At 54.5% G+C, this 22,645-nt stretch overlaps 1 protein-coding gene across 4 annotated transcripts in view; it reads right to left on the minus strand.

Annotated features, from left to right (window-relative positions):
• PRKCZ (protein kinase C zeta) overlaps positions 1–22,645 on the minus strand; it is a 116,494-nt gene that overhangs the window by 89,284 nt on the left and 4,565 nt on the right. For 3 of the 4 annotated variants that reach the window (XM_077151556.1, XM_077151553.1, XM_077151555.1), the window contains exons 2-4: positions 22,089–22,210; positions 20,455–20,544; positions 19,260–19,310 (exon numbers count right to left, since the gene is read on the minus strand). In XM_077151556.1, coding sequence (XP_077007671.1) covers positions 19,260–19,310; positions 20,455–20,544; positions 22,089–22,210 — 263 coding nt within the window. The remainder of the gene's footprint in view (positions 1–19,259; positions 19,311–20,454; positions 20,545–22,088; positions 22,211–22,645) is intronic. The other variant, XM_077151554.1, reaches the window with a different exon arrangement.

Genomic DNA, 22,645 nt, shown 5'->3' on the forward strand with positions numbered 1-22,645 from the left:
CCTTGCCAGCCATGCCCCACTACCCCAAAGGCAGGGGAGAGCCAGCTTCACTCTCGTCGAGGGCCCCTGGCCTACTGCAGAATGGCCTCTGTGCACATATTGGGGCGCACGTGCGGCAGTGCCAATCCATGCAGTGGAAGTGTGGGGGCTGAACCAGGAACATCATCTGTCCTAAAAGCAGAGAAGCAGCTTGCAGGCAGCCAAAGCAGAGTGAGAAACAAAATGAAGTCAAAGCAGCTTGGGGAAAGGACACCTGCATTAAAACCCACGCAAGCACCCGGGGGAGGGGGGGTGAAAGCCTACTTCAGAGGGAGCAGAGGGGTGAGCACTGGAACTCCTGGGAACCATAAAGGGGAATTCCTAAGGCAACGAGCAAGCACCAGCGGGAAAAGTGGCAGGGCCCCTGGCTGCACGCAGGCTCAGCTAAGGTAGAGAGGCCCTGTGCTTCCCATTTGCCACAGGCTGCTCGCCTCACAGAAGGGCTGAGCTCTGCCGGAGAGCACCTGCCAAAGAAGAGCCCATTTGCAAGCCAGTGAAAGGTGCTTTCTGTGTTGTTTGTTTTGGTTAGCTTCTAGCACTCAAAAAAATCTCCAGCATAACACGTGTTAGTTTGCCAGCTGACGGAATGCGATGTATCAGAACTGGAAGAGCTTTTAAAAAGGGGAATTTAATAAGTTCCTAGGTTACAGTTCTAAGGCCTTGGAAATGTCCAAAAGCAAATCTATAGAAATGTCTGAGCTGGGGCATCCAGGGAATACCACCTCGGTTCAAGAAGGCTAATGAAGTTCAGGGTTTCTCTCTCAACTGGAAAGGCCCATGGAGAACATGGTGGCATCTTCCGGCTTCCTCTCCAGGCCTCCTGTTTCATGGCGCTCCCTGGTAGCATTCTCCTTCTTCATCTCTGAAGGTCACTGGCTGGTGGACTCTGGTCCTCTCGTCCTTCTGTCATAGCTCTGCGGCTCTCTCCTCGTTCTCAAAAGGAACTCTCTCCAAAACGTCTCCTCCTTCATAGGATTCCAGTGAACTAATCAGGACCCACCTAAACGGGTGGAGATACGTCTCCATCTAATCAAGTTTAGTACCCACAATTGGTTGAGTCACATCTCCGTGGAGATAACCTAATAAAATTTCCAACCTACAATATTGAATAAGGATTAAAAGATATGGTGGCTCCCACAAGAGTGATTAGGATTAAAACATGGCTTTTCTAGGGCACATAAATCTTTCCAAATCGGAACATAACACTAGCTAGATACAATCTCAGGGAACAGCTAAAGAACTAACTCTCCTTGTTAATAATTTAAAATAGTAAAATGTAAAGTTTGCAACAAAAGATTACAGGACAAACAAAGAAATAAGAAACAATGGCTCATTCAAAGGACCAAGATAAAAATCTAGAAACCATCAATGAAGAGGACCAGACTTTGGCCTGCCCCTCTTGCCAAACCCCAATCAAAACCTTTCCTGCCAATCCTAACGAACACCCAGGGCAATATATAAGGTTCTACAAAGGTTCCATGCAGTAGAGTAACTTTCCAGAAACCTACAACCTCCAGATGGGTCCCTGGACCAGACAAGTCCTGAAACCTAGAGAGCCCAGTCTCTCCAGAACATTAAATAGTTCCATCTCTCTACCCCATATTAGCGACAGACCCTTCCAACGTGAAAAAGTTAGAATGGGCATAGCCCAGATACCCCTAAAAAATGGGAGAAAAATCAAAGGTGATGGTGGAGTTATACAGAGAAGGTCAGGTTTAACAAATGAGTATGAGTGCTGAATCATTATACTGATATTTCTTTTAGCCTCCAGTACCTAAAAACCTAAAATTCTAGAATTATAAACTATACCAAACTCTGAAATCTGTTCTTCAACTAGTTGTTGCGATGTACTTCGAAATGTATCGCTTATATATATACAACATATATATATGTTCTTTAAAGAGAAGGAGGAGTGTAACAGAAAAGATAGGACTTAACAAATAAGCGTGACTGCTGAATCATTATAGTGATATTTCTGTTGGTCTCGAGTGCTTTGGAGAAGCTAGAAGAAAAATTAAAAAATCATGGAACTATTACCCATACCAAACTTTAAAATCTGTTCTATAAGTACTTGTTAAAATATACTTGGAAATTCATTGCTTTTTTGTATATATGTTATATTTCACAATTAAAATTATCCTCAGTTTTCTTAAGGAGATAAAGGAAAACATGGAGAACAACTAAAGGATTTAAGGAAAACAATGGATGAACAATACGGGAATCTTTTTGAATTTCTCAACAGGAACTCGTCAGAGTTAAAGACAATAACTGAACTGAAAAACTCCTTAGAGGGTTTCAAAAGCAGACTGGAGCTGGGAGAAGAAAGAATCAGTGATCTCGAAGACAAGACAGTTGAAATGATTCTGACAAAGGAGCAGAAAGGAAAAAGAATTGTAAGAAAGCAGAGGCTAAGAGACCTGTGGGACACCATCAAGGGAACCAATATATGTATTACGGGGGTCCCAGAAGAAGACAGAAGAAAGGGGCAGAACAAGTATTCAAAGAAGGAATGATATTTCTCAAATTTAACGAAAGGTGTGAATATACACGATCAAGAATCTCAAGGAAAGCCCAACAGGATAAACCTGAGAATCACACCCTGACCACAGTAAACAACTTGCCCAATGCCAAGGACACGGAGAGTTCTGAAAGCAGCGAGAGAAAAGCAACGAGTCATGTACAAGGGACGATGAGCCAGTTTCTCATAAGAAGCCGCAGAGGTCAAAAGGCAAGGGTACGAAATATTTAAAATGCTAAAAGAAAACAACTGCCAACAGGAATGTTGTATCCTGAAACGCAACTTTCAAAACTGAGGACAAGTTTAGACCTTCCCAGATCCACAAAGGCTGAGGGCGTTCATCGCCCCCAGACCTGCCCTAAGAGCAGTGCTAAATGAAGTTTAGACACAGGTGAAAGGATGAAAAAAATACAGCAAGTACACCATAATTAAAAGAGCACAAGGTTAGCTATATTAAATACCAGAGAAAATGGAATTTAAGTCAAAAGCTGCAATGAGGGCCCGGGGGCTCCAGGACCAGCTCGGCTGCCCAGTGTACCCAGCCTGGCTGAGCGCCAGGCACTGAAAGGGGGGGTCGGGCAGCGTGCGCAGACCCCTGCCTGCCCTGCCTGGGGCTGAAGCTGGGGGAGGCTGGGCGGGAGGCGCTCAGGGTTGGGTGGGTTGAGGTAGGAGGCAGGTGTTAACGACTCAGGGAGGAGGGGCCGACATCTGCCCTCCCTGTCGGCGGTCAGGGGGCCCGACCTGGGCTGGGTCAGGCCTGGGGTGGGGGGCCTCCCTTGCACAGGATTTATTCCTAAAGTATCACCCAGGCGGGGCAGCAATGGGCTACACACCCCCCCCATATGTTGGTTTGGGACATATGAGGGTTTCTTTACTTTGTATATGACCAATACACATCTTTTAAAATAGAAAAAAAAAGATGTTATGAGGGAGAAGGAAGGTCACTATATATCCTGATAAGGGGGTCAATTAAGAAGATAAAACAGTGATAAACATATATGCACCTAACAGCACAGGCCCAAGATACATGTAGCAAAGCCTGCAGGCAGGAAGGCAGAAACAAAGGTTGGATATTAGCAGTAGGAGACATCAACACACCACTTTCAATGGCGAGTAGACACCCAAACACAAAGAACAATAAGGAAACAGAAGACCTGAATGATACGCGAACCCAGTTAGACCCAACAGACATTCACCAAACGTCACCCGAGAGCAGCAAAGGACACTTTCCTCTAGCAAACAGGGGTCATCCTCCAGGGCAGACCAGGCGACAGGCCAAAAACAAGTCTCATTAAGTTAAAAATTATTCAGATCATACCATGCTTCTTCTTTGACCAGAGTGGAACAAAGCCAGGTATCAATGAAAGACACAGAAATGGAAATTTCAGAAATATGTGGAAATCAAACAATATACTTAAAGAGCCAATGGGTCAAAAAAGAAATCACAAGGTGTATGTCTAAGTCAGGATTCTCTAGAGAAAGAACCAACAGGAGATATCTGTAAATAGAGGATTTATAAAAGGGTTTTTCACACAACTGTGGGAATGGAAGAGTCCCAGATCTGTAGGGCAGACTACAAAGCTGGTGGGTCTCAACAAAAGCCACAAGAGGCTCACTGGCTGGAGAAGCAGTGAGCTGCTCCAGTCTCCCTTAAAAGTCTTCAACTGATTGAACAAAAACCCCACAGACTGGATTATCTCTTTGCAAGAGGCATGCCTTTCATTGATTGTAGATGCGATCAGCCACAGCTGCAATCAACTGACTGATGATTTAGTAAACCAGCCTTCTGGCTTATTAACAAGCCACAAAATATCCTTGCATTAATGGTTAGACCAGTGCTTGCCTGACCAGACAACTGGGCACCATCACCTGGCCAAATTGACACCAGAACCCAACCATCACACAAGGGAAACTAGTAAATATCTTCAAGCTAATGAAAATGAAAACCGAACATTCCAAAACTGACAGAATGCAGTGAAGGCAGTGCTGGAGGGAAATCGATACCTCTAAATATTTACATTAAAAGTGAAGAAGAAAGACCTCAAATCAGAGACGTAATTTCAAAACTCAAAGAACTAGAAGAAGAACTAAACCCAAAGCAAACAGAAGGAAAGAAATAAAAATTAGGCCAGAGATAAATGAAATAGAGAAGTAAAAAGCAACTGAGAGGAGGGATAGGGGAAAAATTATGGAACTATTAAACCTTACCACCAGGGAAACCCCTGATACTGTGTCAAACATTAGGGACACCCAAATCAATACGCCAAGCCCTTGATCTCGAGGCTTACTCTTGTGATGCTTACGTAGGTAGTGGAGAAGCTTAGCCTACCTATAGGCATGCCTAAGAGTTACTTCTGGAGGACCTCTTTTGTTGCTCAGATGTGGCCCATCTCTCACTAAGCCCAACTCTGCAAGTGAAACCACTGCCCTCCCCCTATGTGGGACATGACATCCAGGGATGAGAGTCTCCCTGGCGGTGTGGGAGATGACTCCCAGGGATGAGCCTGGCCCTGGCACCATGGATCAATAATGCCATCCCAACAAAAAGGGGGGAAAGAAGTGTAACAAATAAGGTATCAGCAGGTGAGAGAGTTCAAATAGATTTGAGAGGCTATGCTGGAGGTCACTCTTATGCAGATTTCAGCTAGACATTGCTACCTATCATAGTTTGACAAATCCCAACAAAAACCATTCCAACCAATCCTTTTAAAGAATACCTAGGGCATTATATAAGATTCTGCAAAGGTTCCATGCACCAGGGTAACTCTCCAAAACCTACAACCTCCAGATGGGTCCCTGGACCAGATCAGTTCTGAAAATGCAGAGGGGCCAGCCTCTCCAGAACAACAGCTAGTTCCATGCCCCCATCCCACATTATCAACAGCTTCTTCCAACATGAAAAAGTTAGAATGGGCATAGCCCAAATATCTCTAAAGAATGGGAGAAAGATCAAAAGTGATAGTGAAGTTATATAAGAAAAGGTTGGGGATAACAAATGAGTATGAATGCCAAATCATTATACTGACATTTCTTTTAGCCATCAGTACCTCATAGCAGGTAAAAAAAAAAAACCCAAAACTGTGGAATTGTAACCTGTATCAAACTCTGAAATCTGTTCTACAACTAATTGTTGCGATGTACTTTGAAATTAATTGAGTTTATGTATATTTGTTATTTAAAGAGAAGGAGGAATACAACAGAGAAGATAGGATTTAACAAATGAGTATGACTGCTGAATCATTACATTGATATTTCTGTTGGTCTCCAGTGTCCTGGAGCAGCTAGAAGAAAAAAATAAAACTCATGTAACTGTAACCCATAACAAACTAAAACCTGTTCTATAACTACTCGTTAAAAAGTACATGGAAATTTATTGCCTTTTTGTATATATGTTATGTTTTACAATTTTTAAAATGCTAAAAAAAACTGAGAGACTCAATAAAACTGAAACGTGGTTCTTTGAAAAGATCAATAAAATCAACAAAACTTTAGCTAGAGAGAAAAAAGAAAAAAGAGAGAAGGCACAAATAACTAAAATCAGAAACGAAAGGGGGGACACTGCTACTGAGCTCCCAGAAATAAAAAGGATTATAACAACTGTATACCAACAAATTAGGTAACACAGATCAAACAGACAAATTCCTAGAAACACACAAAAACCTACACTAACAAGAAGAAATAGAAGATTTCAACAAACCAATAACTAGTAGAGATTAAACCTGTAGTTGAAAACCTCCCAACAAAGAAAAGCACAGGACCAAGTGGCTTCACTGGTGAATTCTATCCAACATTCCAAGAAGAATTAAGACCAATTCTACTCAAACTCCTCAAAAAAAATAAAGAGGAGAGAACACTCCTTAATTCATTCTATGAGGCCACATCACCCTAAAATCAGAGCCAGATAAAAACAGACCAAGAAAAGAAAAGAAAAAAAAAACAATCTAATATCCCTCACGGATATAGATGCAAAAATACTCAACCAAATACTAGTGACCAAATCCAACAGCATCCGAAAAGGATTATACACTGTGATCAAGTGGGTTTCACCCCAGGTATACATGTGTGGCTCAACATAAAACAATCAACTAACATAATACACCACAATAACAGGATGGAGAAAAAAAACACATTAGTATCTCTGATGCAGAAATGCACTTGACAAAAAGCAGCACTGCTACTTGATAAAGACTCCCAGAAAACAAGGAAACTCCCTCAACATGCCAAAAGGCAGATATGAAAACCCACCACTAACACACTCAGCGGGAGACACTGAGCTAAGATCAAGAACAAGATAAGGGCACCCACTGTCACCACTGTCACTTAAATTGTGCTGGAAGCTCCAGCCAGAGCAATTAAGCAAGAGAAAGAAATAAAAGGCATCCAAACTGGAAAGGAAGAAGTAAAACCTTCCCTGTCTGTAAATGATATGATCCTTGTTTTGGTTTGCTAAAGCTGATGAAATGCAATATATCATAAAAGGGTTGGCTTTTACAATGGGGACTTATCAACTTAAAATGCACAGTTCTTAGGCTGTGAAAATGCCCCACCTGAAGGCATCCACAGTACAACACCTCAACTCTGAAGACAGGCGGCCTGAGCTGGGACCTGTCACATGGAAAGGCACATGGCTGGCACCGCTGATCCTCCCGGGTTTCATTACTTTGGCTTCTCTGTTTCCCGTGGGTCCTTTCCTAGCTTTTCCTGTGAATTCTTCTCAATTTCTTCTCTTTCAGCTTCTGCTTGTGTTTTATCCTCTCAGAAAGGACTCCAGTAAGTAGATTAAGACACACCTTGAAGGAGGTGGGTCACATCTCAATTGAAATAACCTAACCCAAAGGTCCTAACCACAAAAGGTCTACACCCACCAGAGTGGATTAAAAGAACACGGCCTTATCTGGGTCACGTAACAGCTTCACACTACCACAATCCTACACAGGGTGAATCCTGAAAAATTTGTAACAAACTTATTAGAACTAATAAACAATGTAGCAAGGTGGCGGGGTTCAAGACCAACATACAGAAAACAATAGTGCTTTTATATACCAGTAATGAACAATTTGAAAAGGAATTTAAGGGAAATACACCTACAATAGCAATTAAATGAATCAAACATGTAGGAATAAATCTAAGCATGAATGTATAGGACGTGTACACAGAAAACTGCAAAACATTGCCAAAAGAAATCAAAGAAAAATAAATGGAAGACAGTCTGTGTTCATGGACTAGAAGACTAAATATTGTTAAGATGTCAATTCTACCCTAAGCAATTTACAAATTCAACACAATCCCAATAAAATTCCAATAGCCTTCTCTGCAGAAATGGAAGTCAATCACCAAATTTATATGGAAGGATAAGAGCCCCTGAATAGCCAAAGCCATCTCAGTAAAGAAGAACAAAGTGGGAAGACTCACACTTCCCAATCTTAAAACTTATTACAAAGCCACAGTAATCAAAACAGCGTGGTGCTGGCACAAGGACAGATACATAAACCAAGGTAATCAAATGAAGAGTTCAGAAATCCACCCTCAGGTTTATGACCAGCTGATCACTGACAAGAATACAAAGTGTGCTCAGTGGGGACAGAACCGTCTCTTCAACAAACGGTGCTGGGAGAGCTGGAAATCCACACACAGAAGAATGAAGGAGGACCCTTACCTCATACCATACCAGAAAATCAACTAAAATGGATCAAAGACCTAAATGTAAGAACAGAAGTATAAAACTCCTAGAAAACAACATAGGGAAGCATCTTCAGGACTCTGTAAGAGGCAATGGCTTCCTAGACTTTACACCCAAAGCACAAGAAACAAAAGGAAAAAACAGATCAATGGGATCACATCAAAACAAAAACTTGTGACCATGAAAGGCATCACCATGAAAGTAAAAAGGTAACCTACACAACGGTAGAAAATATTTGGAAACTACGTATTTTATAAAGGTTTAATATCTAGAATACATAAAGAATTCTATAAATCAGTAACAAAAAGGCAAACAACCAAATTTTAAAATGGGCAAAATCTCCAGTGTTCTGGAGCAGCTAGAAGGAAAAATCTGATATGATATTCGATAAAATCTGATGGCCACGTGAACTCTGGAATCTGCTCTGTAACTACTTGCTGAAGTGTGCTTTGAAAATTGTTGCTTTTTTCTTTATTTGTTTTGTATATGTTATATAACAAAAAAAATGTTTTTAAAAATTGGGCAAAAGAGTTGAATATCTTCTCCTAAGAATTATACAAATGACCACAAAACACATGAAAAGATGTACAACAACTTCAGCCATCAGGGGAATGGAAATTGAAACCACAATGAGCTACCATTTCACACCCATCAGACCAGCTAGTATTAAAAAACACAAACTGACCAGTGTTGGAGAGGACGTGGAGAAACTGAGCACTCCCTCTCTGCTGGTGGGACTCAGATGCTGCAGCGGCCGTGGGAGCCAGTGTGGGCTCCCCAGGAAGTTAAGGGCAGCACTGCCACTGGCTCTCGAGCCCAGCGCTCAGCTCATGCCCCAGTGAACTGGAAGCAGGGTGCGAGCAGAACCCTGCGTCCTGAGGTGCATGGCGGTATTATTCACAACTGCCAAAAGATGGAAGCAGCCCGTGTCCACCAACAATGGACAAAGCGTGGCAAACGCAAGCAACGGAGTATTATTTGGTATTAAAAAGGAACAAAGTTCTGAATCATGTGACAACGTGAGACGAGCCTGACACAAAAGGACAGCTATTGTACGCGCTCACTCCTAGGAAATCATTAGAATAAGCGAACTCCGGGGTCAGCTTCTGGAGCACAGGCCCCAGGGCTGCGCTGAGTGAGGGGAGTGGGAGGTACCGCCACCTCTGGGTTTCTGTTGGGAGCGGCCCAGAGGTTTTGGTGCCGGCAGGTTGTGAGGGCGGCTCAACATGGGGACAGTAATTGACAGCACGGAATCACATATCTGAACACAGTCAGGAGGGGACATTTTGAGGTTGTATATATGTTACTAGATACAAAGATTATAAAGAAAGCCAGATGTCCTTACCTCCCCACTAGCTGACAGCGGCGTCCCGGCCCAGGCTGGCCCCCCCCACCGGCTGTCACTGCTCTTTAAACGACTCACCGAAGAGCCCGCTGCAAAACGCCGTGCTGCCCCAGGCTGCCGGGTCCGCCGACCTTGTGGGCGGCATCTCGAGCATCGAGTAAATCAGCGGGAACCACCAGGCAGGACCCACAGCCTCCACGACCCCCTCAGCACTTGGCGACCAGCTTCAAGTCCCGCCTGCCCGACGCGGAAATGCTCCGGGGCCAGCGGGAGAGCAGCTTGCGGGGGCTCCAGCCAGGTCAGCCTGAGAGTCTCAGAGGCACAGATGAAAGGAAACCAGAATGTCCCGGATCCCCACGCTGTGATGACAGGCCCGGCTATGAATTCGGGATGCGCCCAAATCCTGAAACCCCCATCCCGAAACGCACCGGGGTCTCGCTGCTCCGTCTCCCGAAGGGGCTCACCAGCGAAGCCGGGCTGTGTGGACGGGCTGCGTTGGCCAGAACTTCTCTATCCCTTCAAGGAGGCAGTGGGCACGCACGGAGGGCCTACTGGGTGGCCCGTGGGCAGAGGGTGTGGGCCTGGCACCATGGGGACACAGACAGCAGCGTGGCCTTACAGGCGGCCACACACTGCCAGGACTGGAGCGGTGGGGGGGGGGGGGGACAGCAATAGGGAGGGGCACAGGTGGGGCGCTCGGAGGAGCCAGATAAGGCCACCTCTAGCCACCCTACCCTCTCCCCTCATTCTCTCTGCCCTTCAGAGGAGACACCAAGGGAATGCCAACCCCCTAAGGAAAGCAACGCGACCGGGCGCGCCCACTGCCTGCCTCTGGACTGTCCGCGTCCACCGCTGCCCCACACCTGCAGCTCCGCAGCATGGGCTGAGCTGACCCTGGGGCACCGGCACCTCCAGAGCTGTGAGAAGGACCCAGGCCAAGGGGGGTCTCGATAGACTCCGCGTTCCCCGAGATGGGAGCACTCAGCAGACGGGACACAGGCCCCCCCACCCCAGCATGAACACTGAGAGCAGGAAGCAGCTCGAGGAGAGCTGTGGCCACAGGGAGTAGAAGGCAGGGTCCGCTGCCACCCCACCAGACTGAGAGTGCCCCCCGCTGCAGGTGTGACCGGAAGTCGAACACCCAAGGCAGCCTCCACCAGGAGGGCCAGTCTGGGCTGACCAGGCCTCGGATGCCCCATGGACACGGGACCCTGCCATCCCCCACAGCAGAATGGATCCTGGGGTGAGAACCGTGCCGGGCCTGGCACACAGCACCCACAGCTTCTTACATAACTGGGAGACGTGGGAGAAGGGCCACGGGGGCTGCTGACTTGGCCCAGGCAGGGACTACTCGGGTGTGACCAAGAGCAGACCCCCGCCAGAGGCGCTGGCTTGGCAGCCGTGCAGCACAGCCGCACGGGGGGCTTGTCTGCCCCTCCACGGACGGCGGACCGACGCCACGGGCAGCGCGCCGCATCCTGGACCCGGCCAGGCCTCCGTGCCCAGCGCCCGAGCCGTGGGAGTCCGACGCCAGGACAGGCCAGGCGCCTGGAGAGAGTGTGACACAGCGGATTCCCCCACGGCCGCAGCGGGTGGACCGGCGCCCCTGCTCCTCCTCCCTGGCCAGAAACGCAGATTTTCATCCTCCAGGCACCTGGAGGGGACGCGCTCCTGGGCGGCCGAGGCGCAGGGCTCCGCGGTGGGGGAGGGGCCGGCGCGCCACGAGCCCCCCGCCCCGCACCCGCCCGCAGGCCGCAGCCCCCGGCCGCTGCTGCTGTTTCTGTTTCTGCAAAACGGACCTCGGAAGGGCGCCCGCATTCCAGGCCGCGGGCACACACCGCGCATCCCCCCCAGCCCTCGCGGATCGGAAGCGCGGCCGCGGCTGGGCGGTGCGGAGAGGGCCGTGCGCGGGAGCCGGGCCCTCCCGGCCGTGCCAGGCGCGCTCCAGCATGGCGCTGTCGCCGCCGCAGACGCGTGACGGGCGGGGGCCAGGCCGGCGGCACGGCTGGGCAGCACGAGCAGGTGCCGTGGTTACCGTGGACGCGGCGGTCCGCGCACCCCCCACCCCCGCCCACTGCCGGGCCCGGCACAGGGACCTCCCACCGCGGGGCCCCGAAGGCCAGGGGAGAAGAGGGGACGCCCGCGCGCGCCAGCCCCCGCCCGCGGCCACGCACCGTCTGCCCTGGGCGGATACATGTCCCGGCCTCCGCAGCCACATGCTCGGCCCGCGCCTCCGCCAGGGCTTATTTTTCTGAATACCCGTCACCCGCCAGAACGCCGTCCTCCGTCCCGGGCTGCAGCGCCCCGCGCCCCCGGCCCCCGCGGCACCCGGCCCCGCAGCGCCTGCGTGGCCCCCCCGGGTGGCACGGCGGCCGGGGACGGGCGCAGCAGCCCCGAAGCGCTGCCACGCTCCCCCCACCCGGCGCGACGGTGGCCACCACGGCCCGGATCCCGGGCGAGCCGCGCCACTCACCAGCCGTGCTCGCCGGCTCCCGAGCCCAAATCCTCTACAGGGCGGGGGGCGCCGAGGGAGGCATCTTCCTCCCGGCCGCTGGCCCGCAGACCCCCGACAAAGCGGCTGTCTAATGGCAGGCTGCGCCCCCCGCCGCTCACATCCCGGCCGCCTCGTGTCTCCAGGCACGGGTGGTACCCGGCTCCCCGGGAGGCTGGAGCCGGCAGCTGAGGCACAAACTAAAACACGGCATGGACATCAAGGAGCTGACGTCACGGCTGACAACAGCGCTGCACCGCGCGGGACCAGCCGGGCAGGGCGGTTCAGCCTCCGGCAGCTGCGGGGTGCAAAACAGGATAGCAAAGGGGGCCCAGGCGCCTCCACATCGAGACCCCTCCCAGGGGTGGGGAGGCAGGGACCTGGGGACCCCAGACCCACATGGGCCAGAGGCTCAAAACGAAGGCTTGAGGGTGCCAAGTAGGACGTGCCATGGCCCAGGGTGGAAAAGTCCAGAAAAGAGAGGCCGGGTCAAAGAACCGGGTCGCCAGAGGACCAGGCGGCCTCCAGCGTCTGAGCTCCTCCATCACTGGAGAACAGACCCCTCGGCCCTCGGCAGAAACGGGGAATGCCGAGCATCCCAGGAGGAGATTCCCACACGCACAGTTAAGAGCGGGTAGTGCCCAGGCCACCTGAACCCCAAGGCCCGTGCCCATTCCCCACTCGCTGCCCCTTGCTGAGCAGGGCTGAGGTCAGGCAGGGTCTCCCGCTGACCAGAGCCACTGGACGGTTGGGCCCTCCGCCCCCACCCAGCACCCCAGCATCACCAGGTGAGTGCAGTCACACAGCTCCCTCAAGCTCTGAAACTGACCACAGGCCTCACTCGGATGGGCTGGTGGCTCTGCTCGGCTCCTGCACTGTCCCTGTACGGCCAGCCACGTGCTGGGGTGGATGGTCACTGGGTGTTGTGGCAGGACGCGCCCTCCTACCCAGGAGGTTGTTACTCCCCTGAGAAGTAAACTTGCTGCGATCTCCACACCGTTGGGGGCAGGGGCAGGGGCGAAGGCCCCCTGCACGGACCCCATCCCAATCATCAGCTCCCGGACCAACATTCATGGCGTTCACGGCGCCGACTATGAGCAGAAGCCCTGGGTTCAAATGTCACTGCCTTTCCTCGCTCGCTGGGCAGCATGAGGTCACTTTTCCAAGGGCGAGGCTTTCCCCAGGGCTGCTGACCAGCCACGTGAAGGGCAGTCCTAGACGCAAACTCCAAGCAGCCCCCGGAGGGTCCAAAGTCTTCTCTGCAAACCAGGGTGCTCGGGCCAAATCAGCCGGCCACCTGCATCTGCATGGCCACTCTCAGCTGGGCCTGGCTCTCCCTTTGAGTGTCTCAGTAGGACCCAAAGAGTAACATCCATGACACGGGAGTCTCGTGAAGTCCCAGTTTCAACACTTGGACGTTCAGGGAACCTCATGACCAGTCCACACCACCTGAGGCCACGTCACGGCTGCCACGGTAGAGTGGCTGAGACAGACCGTGCGGTCTGCAAAGCCTGAATTATTTACCACCTGGACCTTCTAAGAGAGTCTGTGGACCCCTGATGAAGCCAAAACCATCTGAAAACAGCTGCACTGCTGTACCTGCCGGGGCCTCGCTGGGCAAGCTTATCTGTGTCTGATTTACAAATTCACATGTAGGACTGGCAGATAGCAAAACCTTTGCCCTCTGGCAATTTCCCTGTCAATCCATCCCAAACATCCAGTTCTGCAGAACTCTAGAAAATCCGAGCTGACCTGGCAGACTGCTAATTTTATTGGAAATCTATTTCAGGCAAAAAAAAAACCCCTAGTTTTTCCAGTTTGCTGCAAATAATTTGAGGCAAAGCCGAATGAAGCCAGATTTTTAATAAAACAATAGAGATATCTATGAATGCCAAAGAAATAGCACACATTCAGTCTTTTGAGAAGAGCCCATGGTAGCCGCCACCACACCGAGGGGACGCAAGCCTGCTCTCAGCCTTCTTGACCTTATGCGGCCCCTGGGCCGGGGGAGCTGGTGGGCTGGCAGGTGGACAGACCGGGGAACAGGTGGGCCAGGAGATCAGGCGGGCCAGGAGATCAGGCAGGCCAGTGTCAGGGATGCCAGGGGTCGGGGAGGCAGGGGAGGCTGGGGGTCGGGCAGGCCAGGAATTGGGGAGGCTGGGGGTTGGGGAAGCCGGGGGTCAGGGAGGCCAGGGGTCTGGCAGGCTGGCGGTCAGGCCGGCCGGGGTCAGGCCTGGCCATCTTGCTATTGCCCAGAGTGAGGTCCTCTAGCCAGATGGCCCAATGGTCCCTGAGCCCCTTTCCTCCCCAGCCCCTGCCCAGGACTTCCCCTCCCCTTGGCCCCATTTGGTCCCTGCAGGTGAGGCCATACCCACCAGGCCCAACCCGGTTCCTCTGCACTTCAGAGGTCGGGGGGGGGGAGGCAGGGGCGCCCCCACTGCCCCTGGCCTGCAGCCCATCCCTGCATTGAGGTCGCCCAGCCCCCTTCACCTAAGCCCCCTTCCTGGTCCCACACACAGAGCAGCCGCGTGGTCTCGGCTATGGCCAGTATCAAGGTGGGGTACAGCCACAGGCGAGGCAGACCCCCAGCCCACAACATCCATCCATGGTGGGGAGGCTCTGGACAGGCAAGCCAGGAGGGGTCAGTGGAGACCTCCAGCCTATAGGGTGCGGAGGCCGAGGAGGGGTCCCACCACCCCCTTGTCACTCTGGCCAACCCGGGGCCCAGCTGCTCGGGGGCCTCGGCCGACTGCAATCCTGTCCCCAGCACTAGCCTGACCAACAAGGACGTCCAGCCCAGCTCCCTGGTAGAACAAGTGGTGTTGTGCAGCACGGCACAGGCCGGGGGCCTCTGGTTCCACAGCCTGGCCTGTCTACCCCCAGGGCAGGGACGCCACTGGTCACTGGAGTCAGTGCCAGGCCTGGACCAGCGACGCGAATATGCCATGTGGCAAGTGCAGGGTTCCCAAGTGCTCAGGACGCCTCTGTCCACCCAGCCCGGTTCTTTGTCCAGGAGTCTCAGGACTGGGCCTCTGCCAGAGCTGGTTCCAGCTGCCCAGCCGGGCCCGGTAGCTAGCGCTCCTTTGGGGCTGCTTGTGGGGTGCCCCGAGTCTCCACTGTAGACTTCAGGCCAGGAGGCCAAGGGGACCAAGGAGGCCGGAGCCCACCACTAGCTGCTGGAGACCACCCGTCTGGCTGCCCAGGTCCACTGAGGCCACTGAGGTTCTGGGACGTCCCGAGCCTGGAGGGAGAGCAAGTCAATCCGCCCCCAAAGCAAGAACCGGGGCTCCAGGGCTGCCGCGTCCACTCGACCCTCCATGAGATAGGCCCTCCAGCAGCCACCTGGGCGGGGCAGGGGGGCCCGGGAGTCAGGACCCTCACCTCGGCTCTCACCCCACGATGCAGGGGGCTGGAGCTCAGCCTTTCGCCGCCTGCTGGGGGGCTGGCCCTGTGGGGCAGTCCTGAGCAGAAGAGATTTGCTCACAGATTGAGGTCTCCCTTCCTAAAAGTTGCACCCGCTTTTCTCTAAGAACTCCCTTATACACTTTCACAAAGTATTTTCATTAGCATCGTGTAACTCTCATTTCACAGAGAAGGAAAAGAAGTCTCAAGATGGGCAGGGCACTGGCTCGAGGCCATGGTGCTGGGAGCACAGGGCCCCTGATAGCTGGGCCCAGGGGCCGAGGTCTGGGTGCCCAGGAGAGGTGTGGCATGGAGCTCTGCTCATGCCCACAGGAGGGTTCCAGGGTGGCCACAGGAGCTTGTCACATCGGGTCAGAATGTGGCTGGAACATTCCAGAGGACCAGGGGAGGGCAGCTGAGCGCCGACAGGGCCTGGCAAAGCCAGGCAGCATGTCCAGCATCCTCAGCGGGAAGGACCCTGACCTGCACCAGGGACCATGAGTGTCTGTCTTTGCCTCATCCCCACCTCTAAGGGGATGTTGAGTAAACCGCACAGCCAAGGAACTCAGGCCACGTGGCCCAAAGCCCCCCACTCTCCAGATGAGGGGGCAGAGCAGGAGACCCCGGGTGGCCGCATTTGGGCAGGGAGAGATGACCTGCATGGACAAGCAGGGCTGGGTGAAGTCAGCCAGGAGCCCGGTCCAGCAGATGGAGCAAGACCAAAACAGGAGAAGAAAATATCGTTATCCTCGCGGGCAGCCATGGAATACGCGTTAGCAGCTGTAAGCACATGACGAGCAGCTGTGAGCACACAAGCAGCTGTGAGCGTTTCAGCAAAGCCTCCGCAGGACCTGCTGAAATCCAGTGGTTTGGGGGGCGTGGCCGCAGGCATAGCCGTGTGGGCAACAGGAGCCCAAGAGTGGACAGGCCATGAAAGGACAAAACTGGAGGGCAAAGCCCAAGTGGCTGGCAGGACCTGAAGACCCAGTGGGCTCCACGAGCGCCACGCCCTGGCCCAGAGCCCCCAGCGCCGCACCCCAGCCCCGCTGTCCGCCCCACCCTCGACACTTTGGGCCCCCGGCTGAGGCCGCGGGCCAGCACTTCCCAAAGCCCACCTGCACAACAGCTGCTTCCCCAGGACCAAGGGCCTCACACGGCCTCTAGTGACCGTCCACTCCAATGAGGCCACAGCGTAGACACGACTAACACCAATGCTGTGGGCGCCCAGGTGAGCAGCCAAAGCCACGTCACCCCTTCAATACCTGGACAGCCTGGGACTGTCCATGACTAGTCACAAAACATAGAAACACACACGTCCACCAACGGACACGTGGACAAAGAAAACGCGGTGTGTCCTCACAGCAGAAGGCTGTTCCGTCATGAAGAGGAGCGGGTTGTGACACCACACTACGATGAGCCCTCAAGAACCAGGCTAAGGGTAGGAGGCCAGGCACAGCTGGCACGAGTGACCATCCATTTACACGGAACCTCCGAAAGAGGCAGATCCAGGGAGACAGAGCAGGGCCGGGGCTGGGGGCAGAGTGGACACTGGGGGGGTCTCCTTTAGGGGTCCTGAGACGGTTCCGGAACTGGACAGTGGTGACGGCTGCAGGACACCATGAGTGAACTCAATGCCACTGCACAGTACACTTCAAGAAGCGGAGACGTTGAGATCTATTTTATGTGAATTTCACCCCTATTTAAAAAAAAGCACCATAAAACAATGACACGTTCAGGTTGGCCACGAGTAGAACGTGCTGGAAGAAGTTTTGCTGAAAGTGAACAAAGCTTTGCCTGGCTGGGCTCACCCTGCAGGAGGCCCGGCTGTCCATCATCTGTCCAGCGGTTCTCACACATGGGTGACAAGGCTTGAAGGCCCCATCGCGGCCATTTGTCTCCCACCAGGCTCCACCCTTCACTGGCCCTTGGTGCTGGACAGCACATGGTAGCCATGAAGAGGGCAAACCCAGTTGCCCACGTCACACGGCGGCCCCCAGGACTGTCTTCATTGTCCAGGACTGGTGTGAAGGGCCGGCCAGATCGAGTCAGGAGACTCAGAGGGGTGAGCCCAGGGTGACCCCCGACTCGGCCAGAAGTGCCACATGGGTGCATGGGTGGAGATGCCCCCCCAGCCCCTGCTCAGCCCGAATGTGACCTCTGACCTTCCTGGCCAAGATGCCTGGGAGGCGCCGGTGGAATGTTCTCCAGTGGACTGAAGTGGCCCGGAGCCTCAGGGCCAGCCAGTGACCATCTCGAGTGCTTGCTCAGGTGCCCGGTCGGGCCTCCTGTGAGCCCACCCACATTCTCCACATTCCTGCCCAGAGACGGCTGTCACCGCAGGGCACCCCACCCCTACCCACCGCAGAGACCCGTCCCTGGCCTCCTGTGGCCTCGCTGAAGACGCTGAGCCAGTGGGGGAGAGTGACCGAGCCAGGGGCAGGTGTGGCCAGCAGCCACAGGAGGCTCAAGGGGTGCCGAGGGCCGGGGGGAGGGCCAGGGAGTGAGTTCAGGCAGAAAGGGGGCACACCCCAGCCCCTGGGGCCCCTCTGCTGGTCCATACTGAGCTCCAGGCCGAGGGGGTGGCCGCCCCGGGCTGCCCTGGCTGCCGGCACCTCCGTGCAGGATGAACGGGATGCCTGTGCCCCAGGGATCACAAAGCCGTCTGGGCTGACCAGCACAGCTCAAGGTGCCTCTCCCACCAGGACAATGTCGGGGTGGGGGGGGCCGCAGAGGGAGGAACCCCCGTAGCAGCGTGTCTGCTGCCTCTGCTCCACAACCTGGGCAGCTCCCCCATGGGAATGCGCGTGGGGATGGAGGCAATAGGGGTGAGGGGCGCTGGACCCCACCGTGCCATCCCTGGCCTCCCAGGCCTCCTGTGACCCAGCTTCTCCCTGGACGCTGGGGGGCTCCTGCTGGCTGGATACACACATCACAAGGGGACCCCCGCCCACCCCCACCTGCACATCCCACTCTGTGAACACGGCAGCTTCACCCGCCTGGCTGCACCCCTACCCTCCTCTCTGTCCCTCTGGGCAATTCTGGCCCCAGTGGACCACCTCCTCCGCCCCTGCCCAGATCCACTTTCCAGATGTCTCTGTGCCCTCACTGGCCACTCCTTCACAGGGGGCCAGGCCCATACACAGCCTGTCCCAGTGGGCGTGCAAAGACTGGTGGCATCCATGGACCGTCCAGACTGAAGCGCCCACATCCCTCTCTGCAGCCCTACTGCACCCCTAAATCCAAGCCATATACCCACTCCTACTTCACACCTTCACCCATGGCCAAAGAGAGCTGGCCCGCCCACCTGCTCCTGCCCAGGCGGCCCTCTCCGCCAGGCCGGGCTGACCCAGGCAGGATCCCCAGCAGCTGGAGTTAGAGTCCCCTGCAGGGAGTGGCCTGAGCCAATCCCCTGAACCCAGAAGCAGCCCCTTGGTCCAAGAGCTCTGCAGCAACCACGAAGGTGGCCGGCCGGGTCTGGGTATCCGTCTGGACTTCCACCAAGCCCTGCACATGTGAGGCCTGGTGCTGCCCCGCTGGGCGCCTCCTCCAAGCCCCCCAGCACCTCTCAAGGACCCCCTGTGGACATGGAGGGAGCCGCCCCACCCACCCCCTGTGGCCCCTGGGGGACCGTCCACACCAAGTGTGGCGGCCGGGCCTGGGCATTGCGTGGACGTTACACTCTGCCCCCGGTGAAACAAACCAGTCCCTGGTAACTGCACAGGAAAAGAAGGCGCGGCCCCAGCAGAGGCCCCTCACGGCAGTGCGTGGCGGAACGAATACTCACTGTGCTCTCCTGGGCAGGGCAGGCCTGGCTGCTCGGGGACACTGGGGAAGACTGGACACAAAGGGCAAGGGTCATAGTCGGCCAGGTGCCACGCAGCCCCGAACCCCCACCCAGGCCTCGACCTCGGCTCAGACGGCCGGGCCAGGCGCACGGGAGCAGCGCGCGCACAGGAGCCCATTTTCAGGATGTGCTCGTGAAGGCGGAATCTCAGAGCCCCAAAGGCGCCTGTGGGGGCCAAAGTCCCCGTTATCAGACTTCAAAATACGTCAGAGAGCACGGGAGAAGCACTGGGGGATCTAGAAAACAATGCTGTCAAAAGAAAACTACTAACTTTTGTTAAAAATAAACTGGCATGAAAATCAGGCAAGAGTTGCAATCATTTTGAAAAATGATTTCTGAAAGAAAATTAGATTCAATTTCTTTATACTCAAGTTGGAGTTCAAACTTAAATACTTTAAAATATACCCTGGGCTTCCATAATAATTTATTAAAATAGAAGCCAAAAAAGTATTAAAAACAAGTTTTTCCTTAATCTAGGCAGTAAAGGGAATTTTTTAAACACCACGGCTAAAACAAATGTGCCTACCGCTGCTATAAAACGGACTCTGTTAGACTGTGAATTAAAAAGCACTTTTTAAAGTGCTGTGAGAATGAGTGTGTCTTAGTCGGCCAGGCCTGGGTCAGCGGAATGGCTGGTTCAACAGAAAATGGTGTGTGCTGTCCACACACGGGCTGGGGTGCTCGCTCCTGCCTCCAACGGGGGCCCCCACGTCCTGTCGCTGACTCCACTGGCAGGACAATTTTTATGAAGACAAATAAAGCATAAGAGAAAGAGTAAACCCAAGTGGTATCGTATTCAACGTGCTCAGATTCTCTGGCATGGCTAGGGCTATAACCGTGACCCTCCCTGCTGCCCCCATCCCCTGGTGGTCTGGCAAAGCCGACCAAGGAGGGACCTCTCAGAGCGCCCGGTATCTCCAGAGCTGCAGTGGCAGATGTGGAAGCCCCGCCCCCAGCCGGGCCCCGCCCCTGCCTGGCTGGACCCCGCCCCTGACCCCACCCCTACCCCTGACTGGGCCCCAACCCCTGACCCCGCCCCTACCCTGACTGGGCCCCAACCCCTGATCCCGCCCCTACCCCCCCCCCCCGACTGGGCCCCGCCCCCACCCTAACTGGGCCCCGCCCCTCCACCTACCGTGAATGGCGAGCCCCTCCACCCTGCGCTGGCAGCACAGGCGCAAGGCCTCCTCCAGCTCCATCTGGGAGGACACGGTGCAGGGGTCTCCTAGGGGAAGCACAGCCACTGTGAGGACACGGCGAGGGGCGGCTGCATGCTCTGCTCATCGGACCTGCAGCCCGGAGCAGAGCCGGGTGGATCCGCTGCGGCCAGACCCCAATGCGGAGGAGCTCACCCGCAGCCCCAGTACACGGCCAGAGACAGGACATGGCGTCCCGGCGGCAGCACCGGGACCCGGAGGCTTACGGGGGGCTGGGGACAGCAAGCGCACAGCACAGGGCAGCGCGGAACGGGGAAGCCACGAGAGTGTCAACGGTGACCTCTACAGCCATGTAAGCACGCACGTGTGTCTGTGTTTATGCACACTCACGCTTATGGGAAAACAGAACACGTTACACGTGGCTGGTCCCCAGATATGGAGAGAGGCTCTCAGGGCCCAGCAGTGAGGGTGCTGACCTCACCAACGCCATTCTTCCTCCTGGAAGGCAGTGACTGCTCCCCACATCGGGATGGTCATGGCCACGTGGCCCTGTTGGCCCCACCATGTCCTCAGTAGCCAGCGGCCAGTTGCAGCCAGGCAGAGAAGAGGGTCCTTCCTGGACTGTCTCCCACGCCCAGTGTTCCAGGATTCACAGGCTGCCCACCCCACCCCCCACCCCTACCACAAGGGCCACCCCAGGACCCCAGGAATTCCAGGAAGAGCTGGCAGAACCCAGAGGTGGGCTGAGAGGACAGCAGATTCACCCACCCACCCGGGGAAGCTTCCCTTCTTTGAAGACGGGCGGGCCAGTTTTTATTCAATTAAAACCACATATCAAGATAGGTTTCAGAGCGGAAAGAGGAAGTAAAGGAGAGGCTAGGATTTATGGGTCAAGGTGGAGGCGCCACACCTGAGCCTGGCTGGCTGGGGGCCAGTGACCAGTCCTGCCCACAAACATCTCGTCCAGCGTGGGGCAGGTGCTCACCAAGAGTGGGAGAGGGACGAGGGACGGAGAGCAAGACAGTGAGTGAGAGCGAGAGAGCAGGGGTGAGCGAGTGACACTGAGAGAGCAAAGAGACAGTGAGAGGGAGGGTGCAAGTGAGAAAGAGAGCGAGTGAGAGACAACAAGTGAAAGAGACAGAGAGAGAGAGCATGAGAGAGAGCATGAGAGAGAGAGAGAGAGCACAAGAGAAGGTCAGAACGGGAGTAAGACACAGGAGCACATAAGCTCGGCCGGCTGCACTCGCCCTCGTGGCCCTCTCTTCTTCTAGACTCCCTCCCCGGGAGAGGCCCAGAGTGTAGGAAGGATCCACCTGAGGGGGCCAGGAGAACCCGCAGCTGCACCCCAGGTCTCAGGGCACCCAGCAGTCAGCAGACAGGCTCGCCACATGGTACATCCTGCTCACCACCCCACTGCCACCTTCCACCCCCAATGCTCAGTTTCAACATAAGCGCTCGCGACCAATCTATTCCCAGGAAACGATTTCTGGGGTTTGACCGCGGGCAGCCACCTTGGTCCCATGCTCCCCCCGGGACAGGCCGGGCCAGCGGTGCATGCAGGAGGCAGCCCCGGCCAGCCCGGCCCAGCCAGCGCGGAGCGCGGGTCACTTGCCTTCGTCATCCACCCATTTGAGGGTGAGCGGCTGCCCTGCGTGCAGGCTGCACATCTCTCTCACTTCCTCGCAGAGGGCGTCGAAGGTGGCCGCTGCGTCCAAGCTGCTGATGAGAATGTCCCTGGGGAAAGAGGACATGCACGGATTTCACCCTGAGCCAACTTAAAGCAACTGAATGCGGAGCGTTCATTCCTCGGATTACGGATTAAATAAGCGAAGTGAAATCTTTCCCAGAAGCAGAGATTACAGACAGGGTACGCCACTGACCGAGGTGTCTAAGTGCCCACCCCCAGCTCCTCTGCACAGATCAATCTCCACCAGAGAAGGAAACCTCTAGTGGACACCCAGGCAGCGGTGCCTGCTCCGGGCAGAGGGTTCCGCTTCGCAGGGCAGGGGCTGGGGGCCATTCTGTGCTCCCCAAGCCTACCTGCCCTGAGGGGCTGGCGAGACTCGCCCTAAGCCTCCTGCACGCGGTGGCCGCCACGGTGGAAGCTCGGCCGTCCAAGAGGAGGAGACAGGAACTGGGGGAGGGATGGGGAAGTGCATAATTTCATAA

The sequence above is a fragment of the Tamandua tetradactyla genome, chromosome 2, assembly GCF_023851605.1.
Source record: "Tamandua tetradactyla isolate mTamTet1 chromosome 2, mTamTet1.pri, whole genome shotgun sequence".
Classification (NCBI taxonomy): domain Eukaryota; kingdom Metazoa; phylum Chordata; class Mammalia; order Pilosa; family Myrmecophagidae; genus Tamandua; species Tamandua tetradactyla.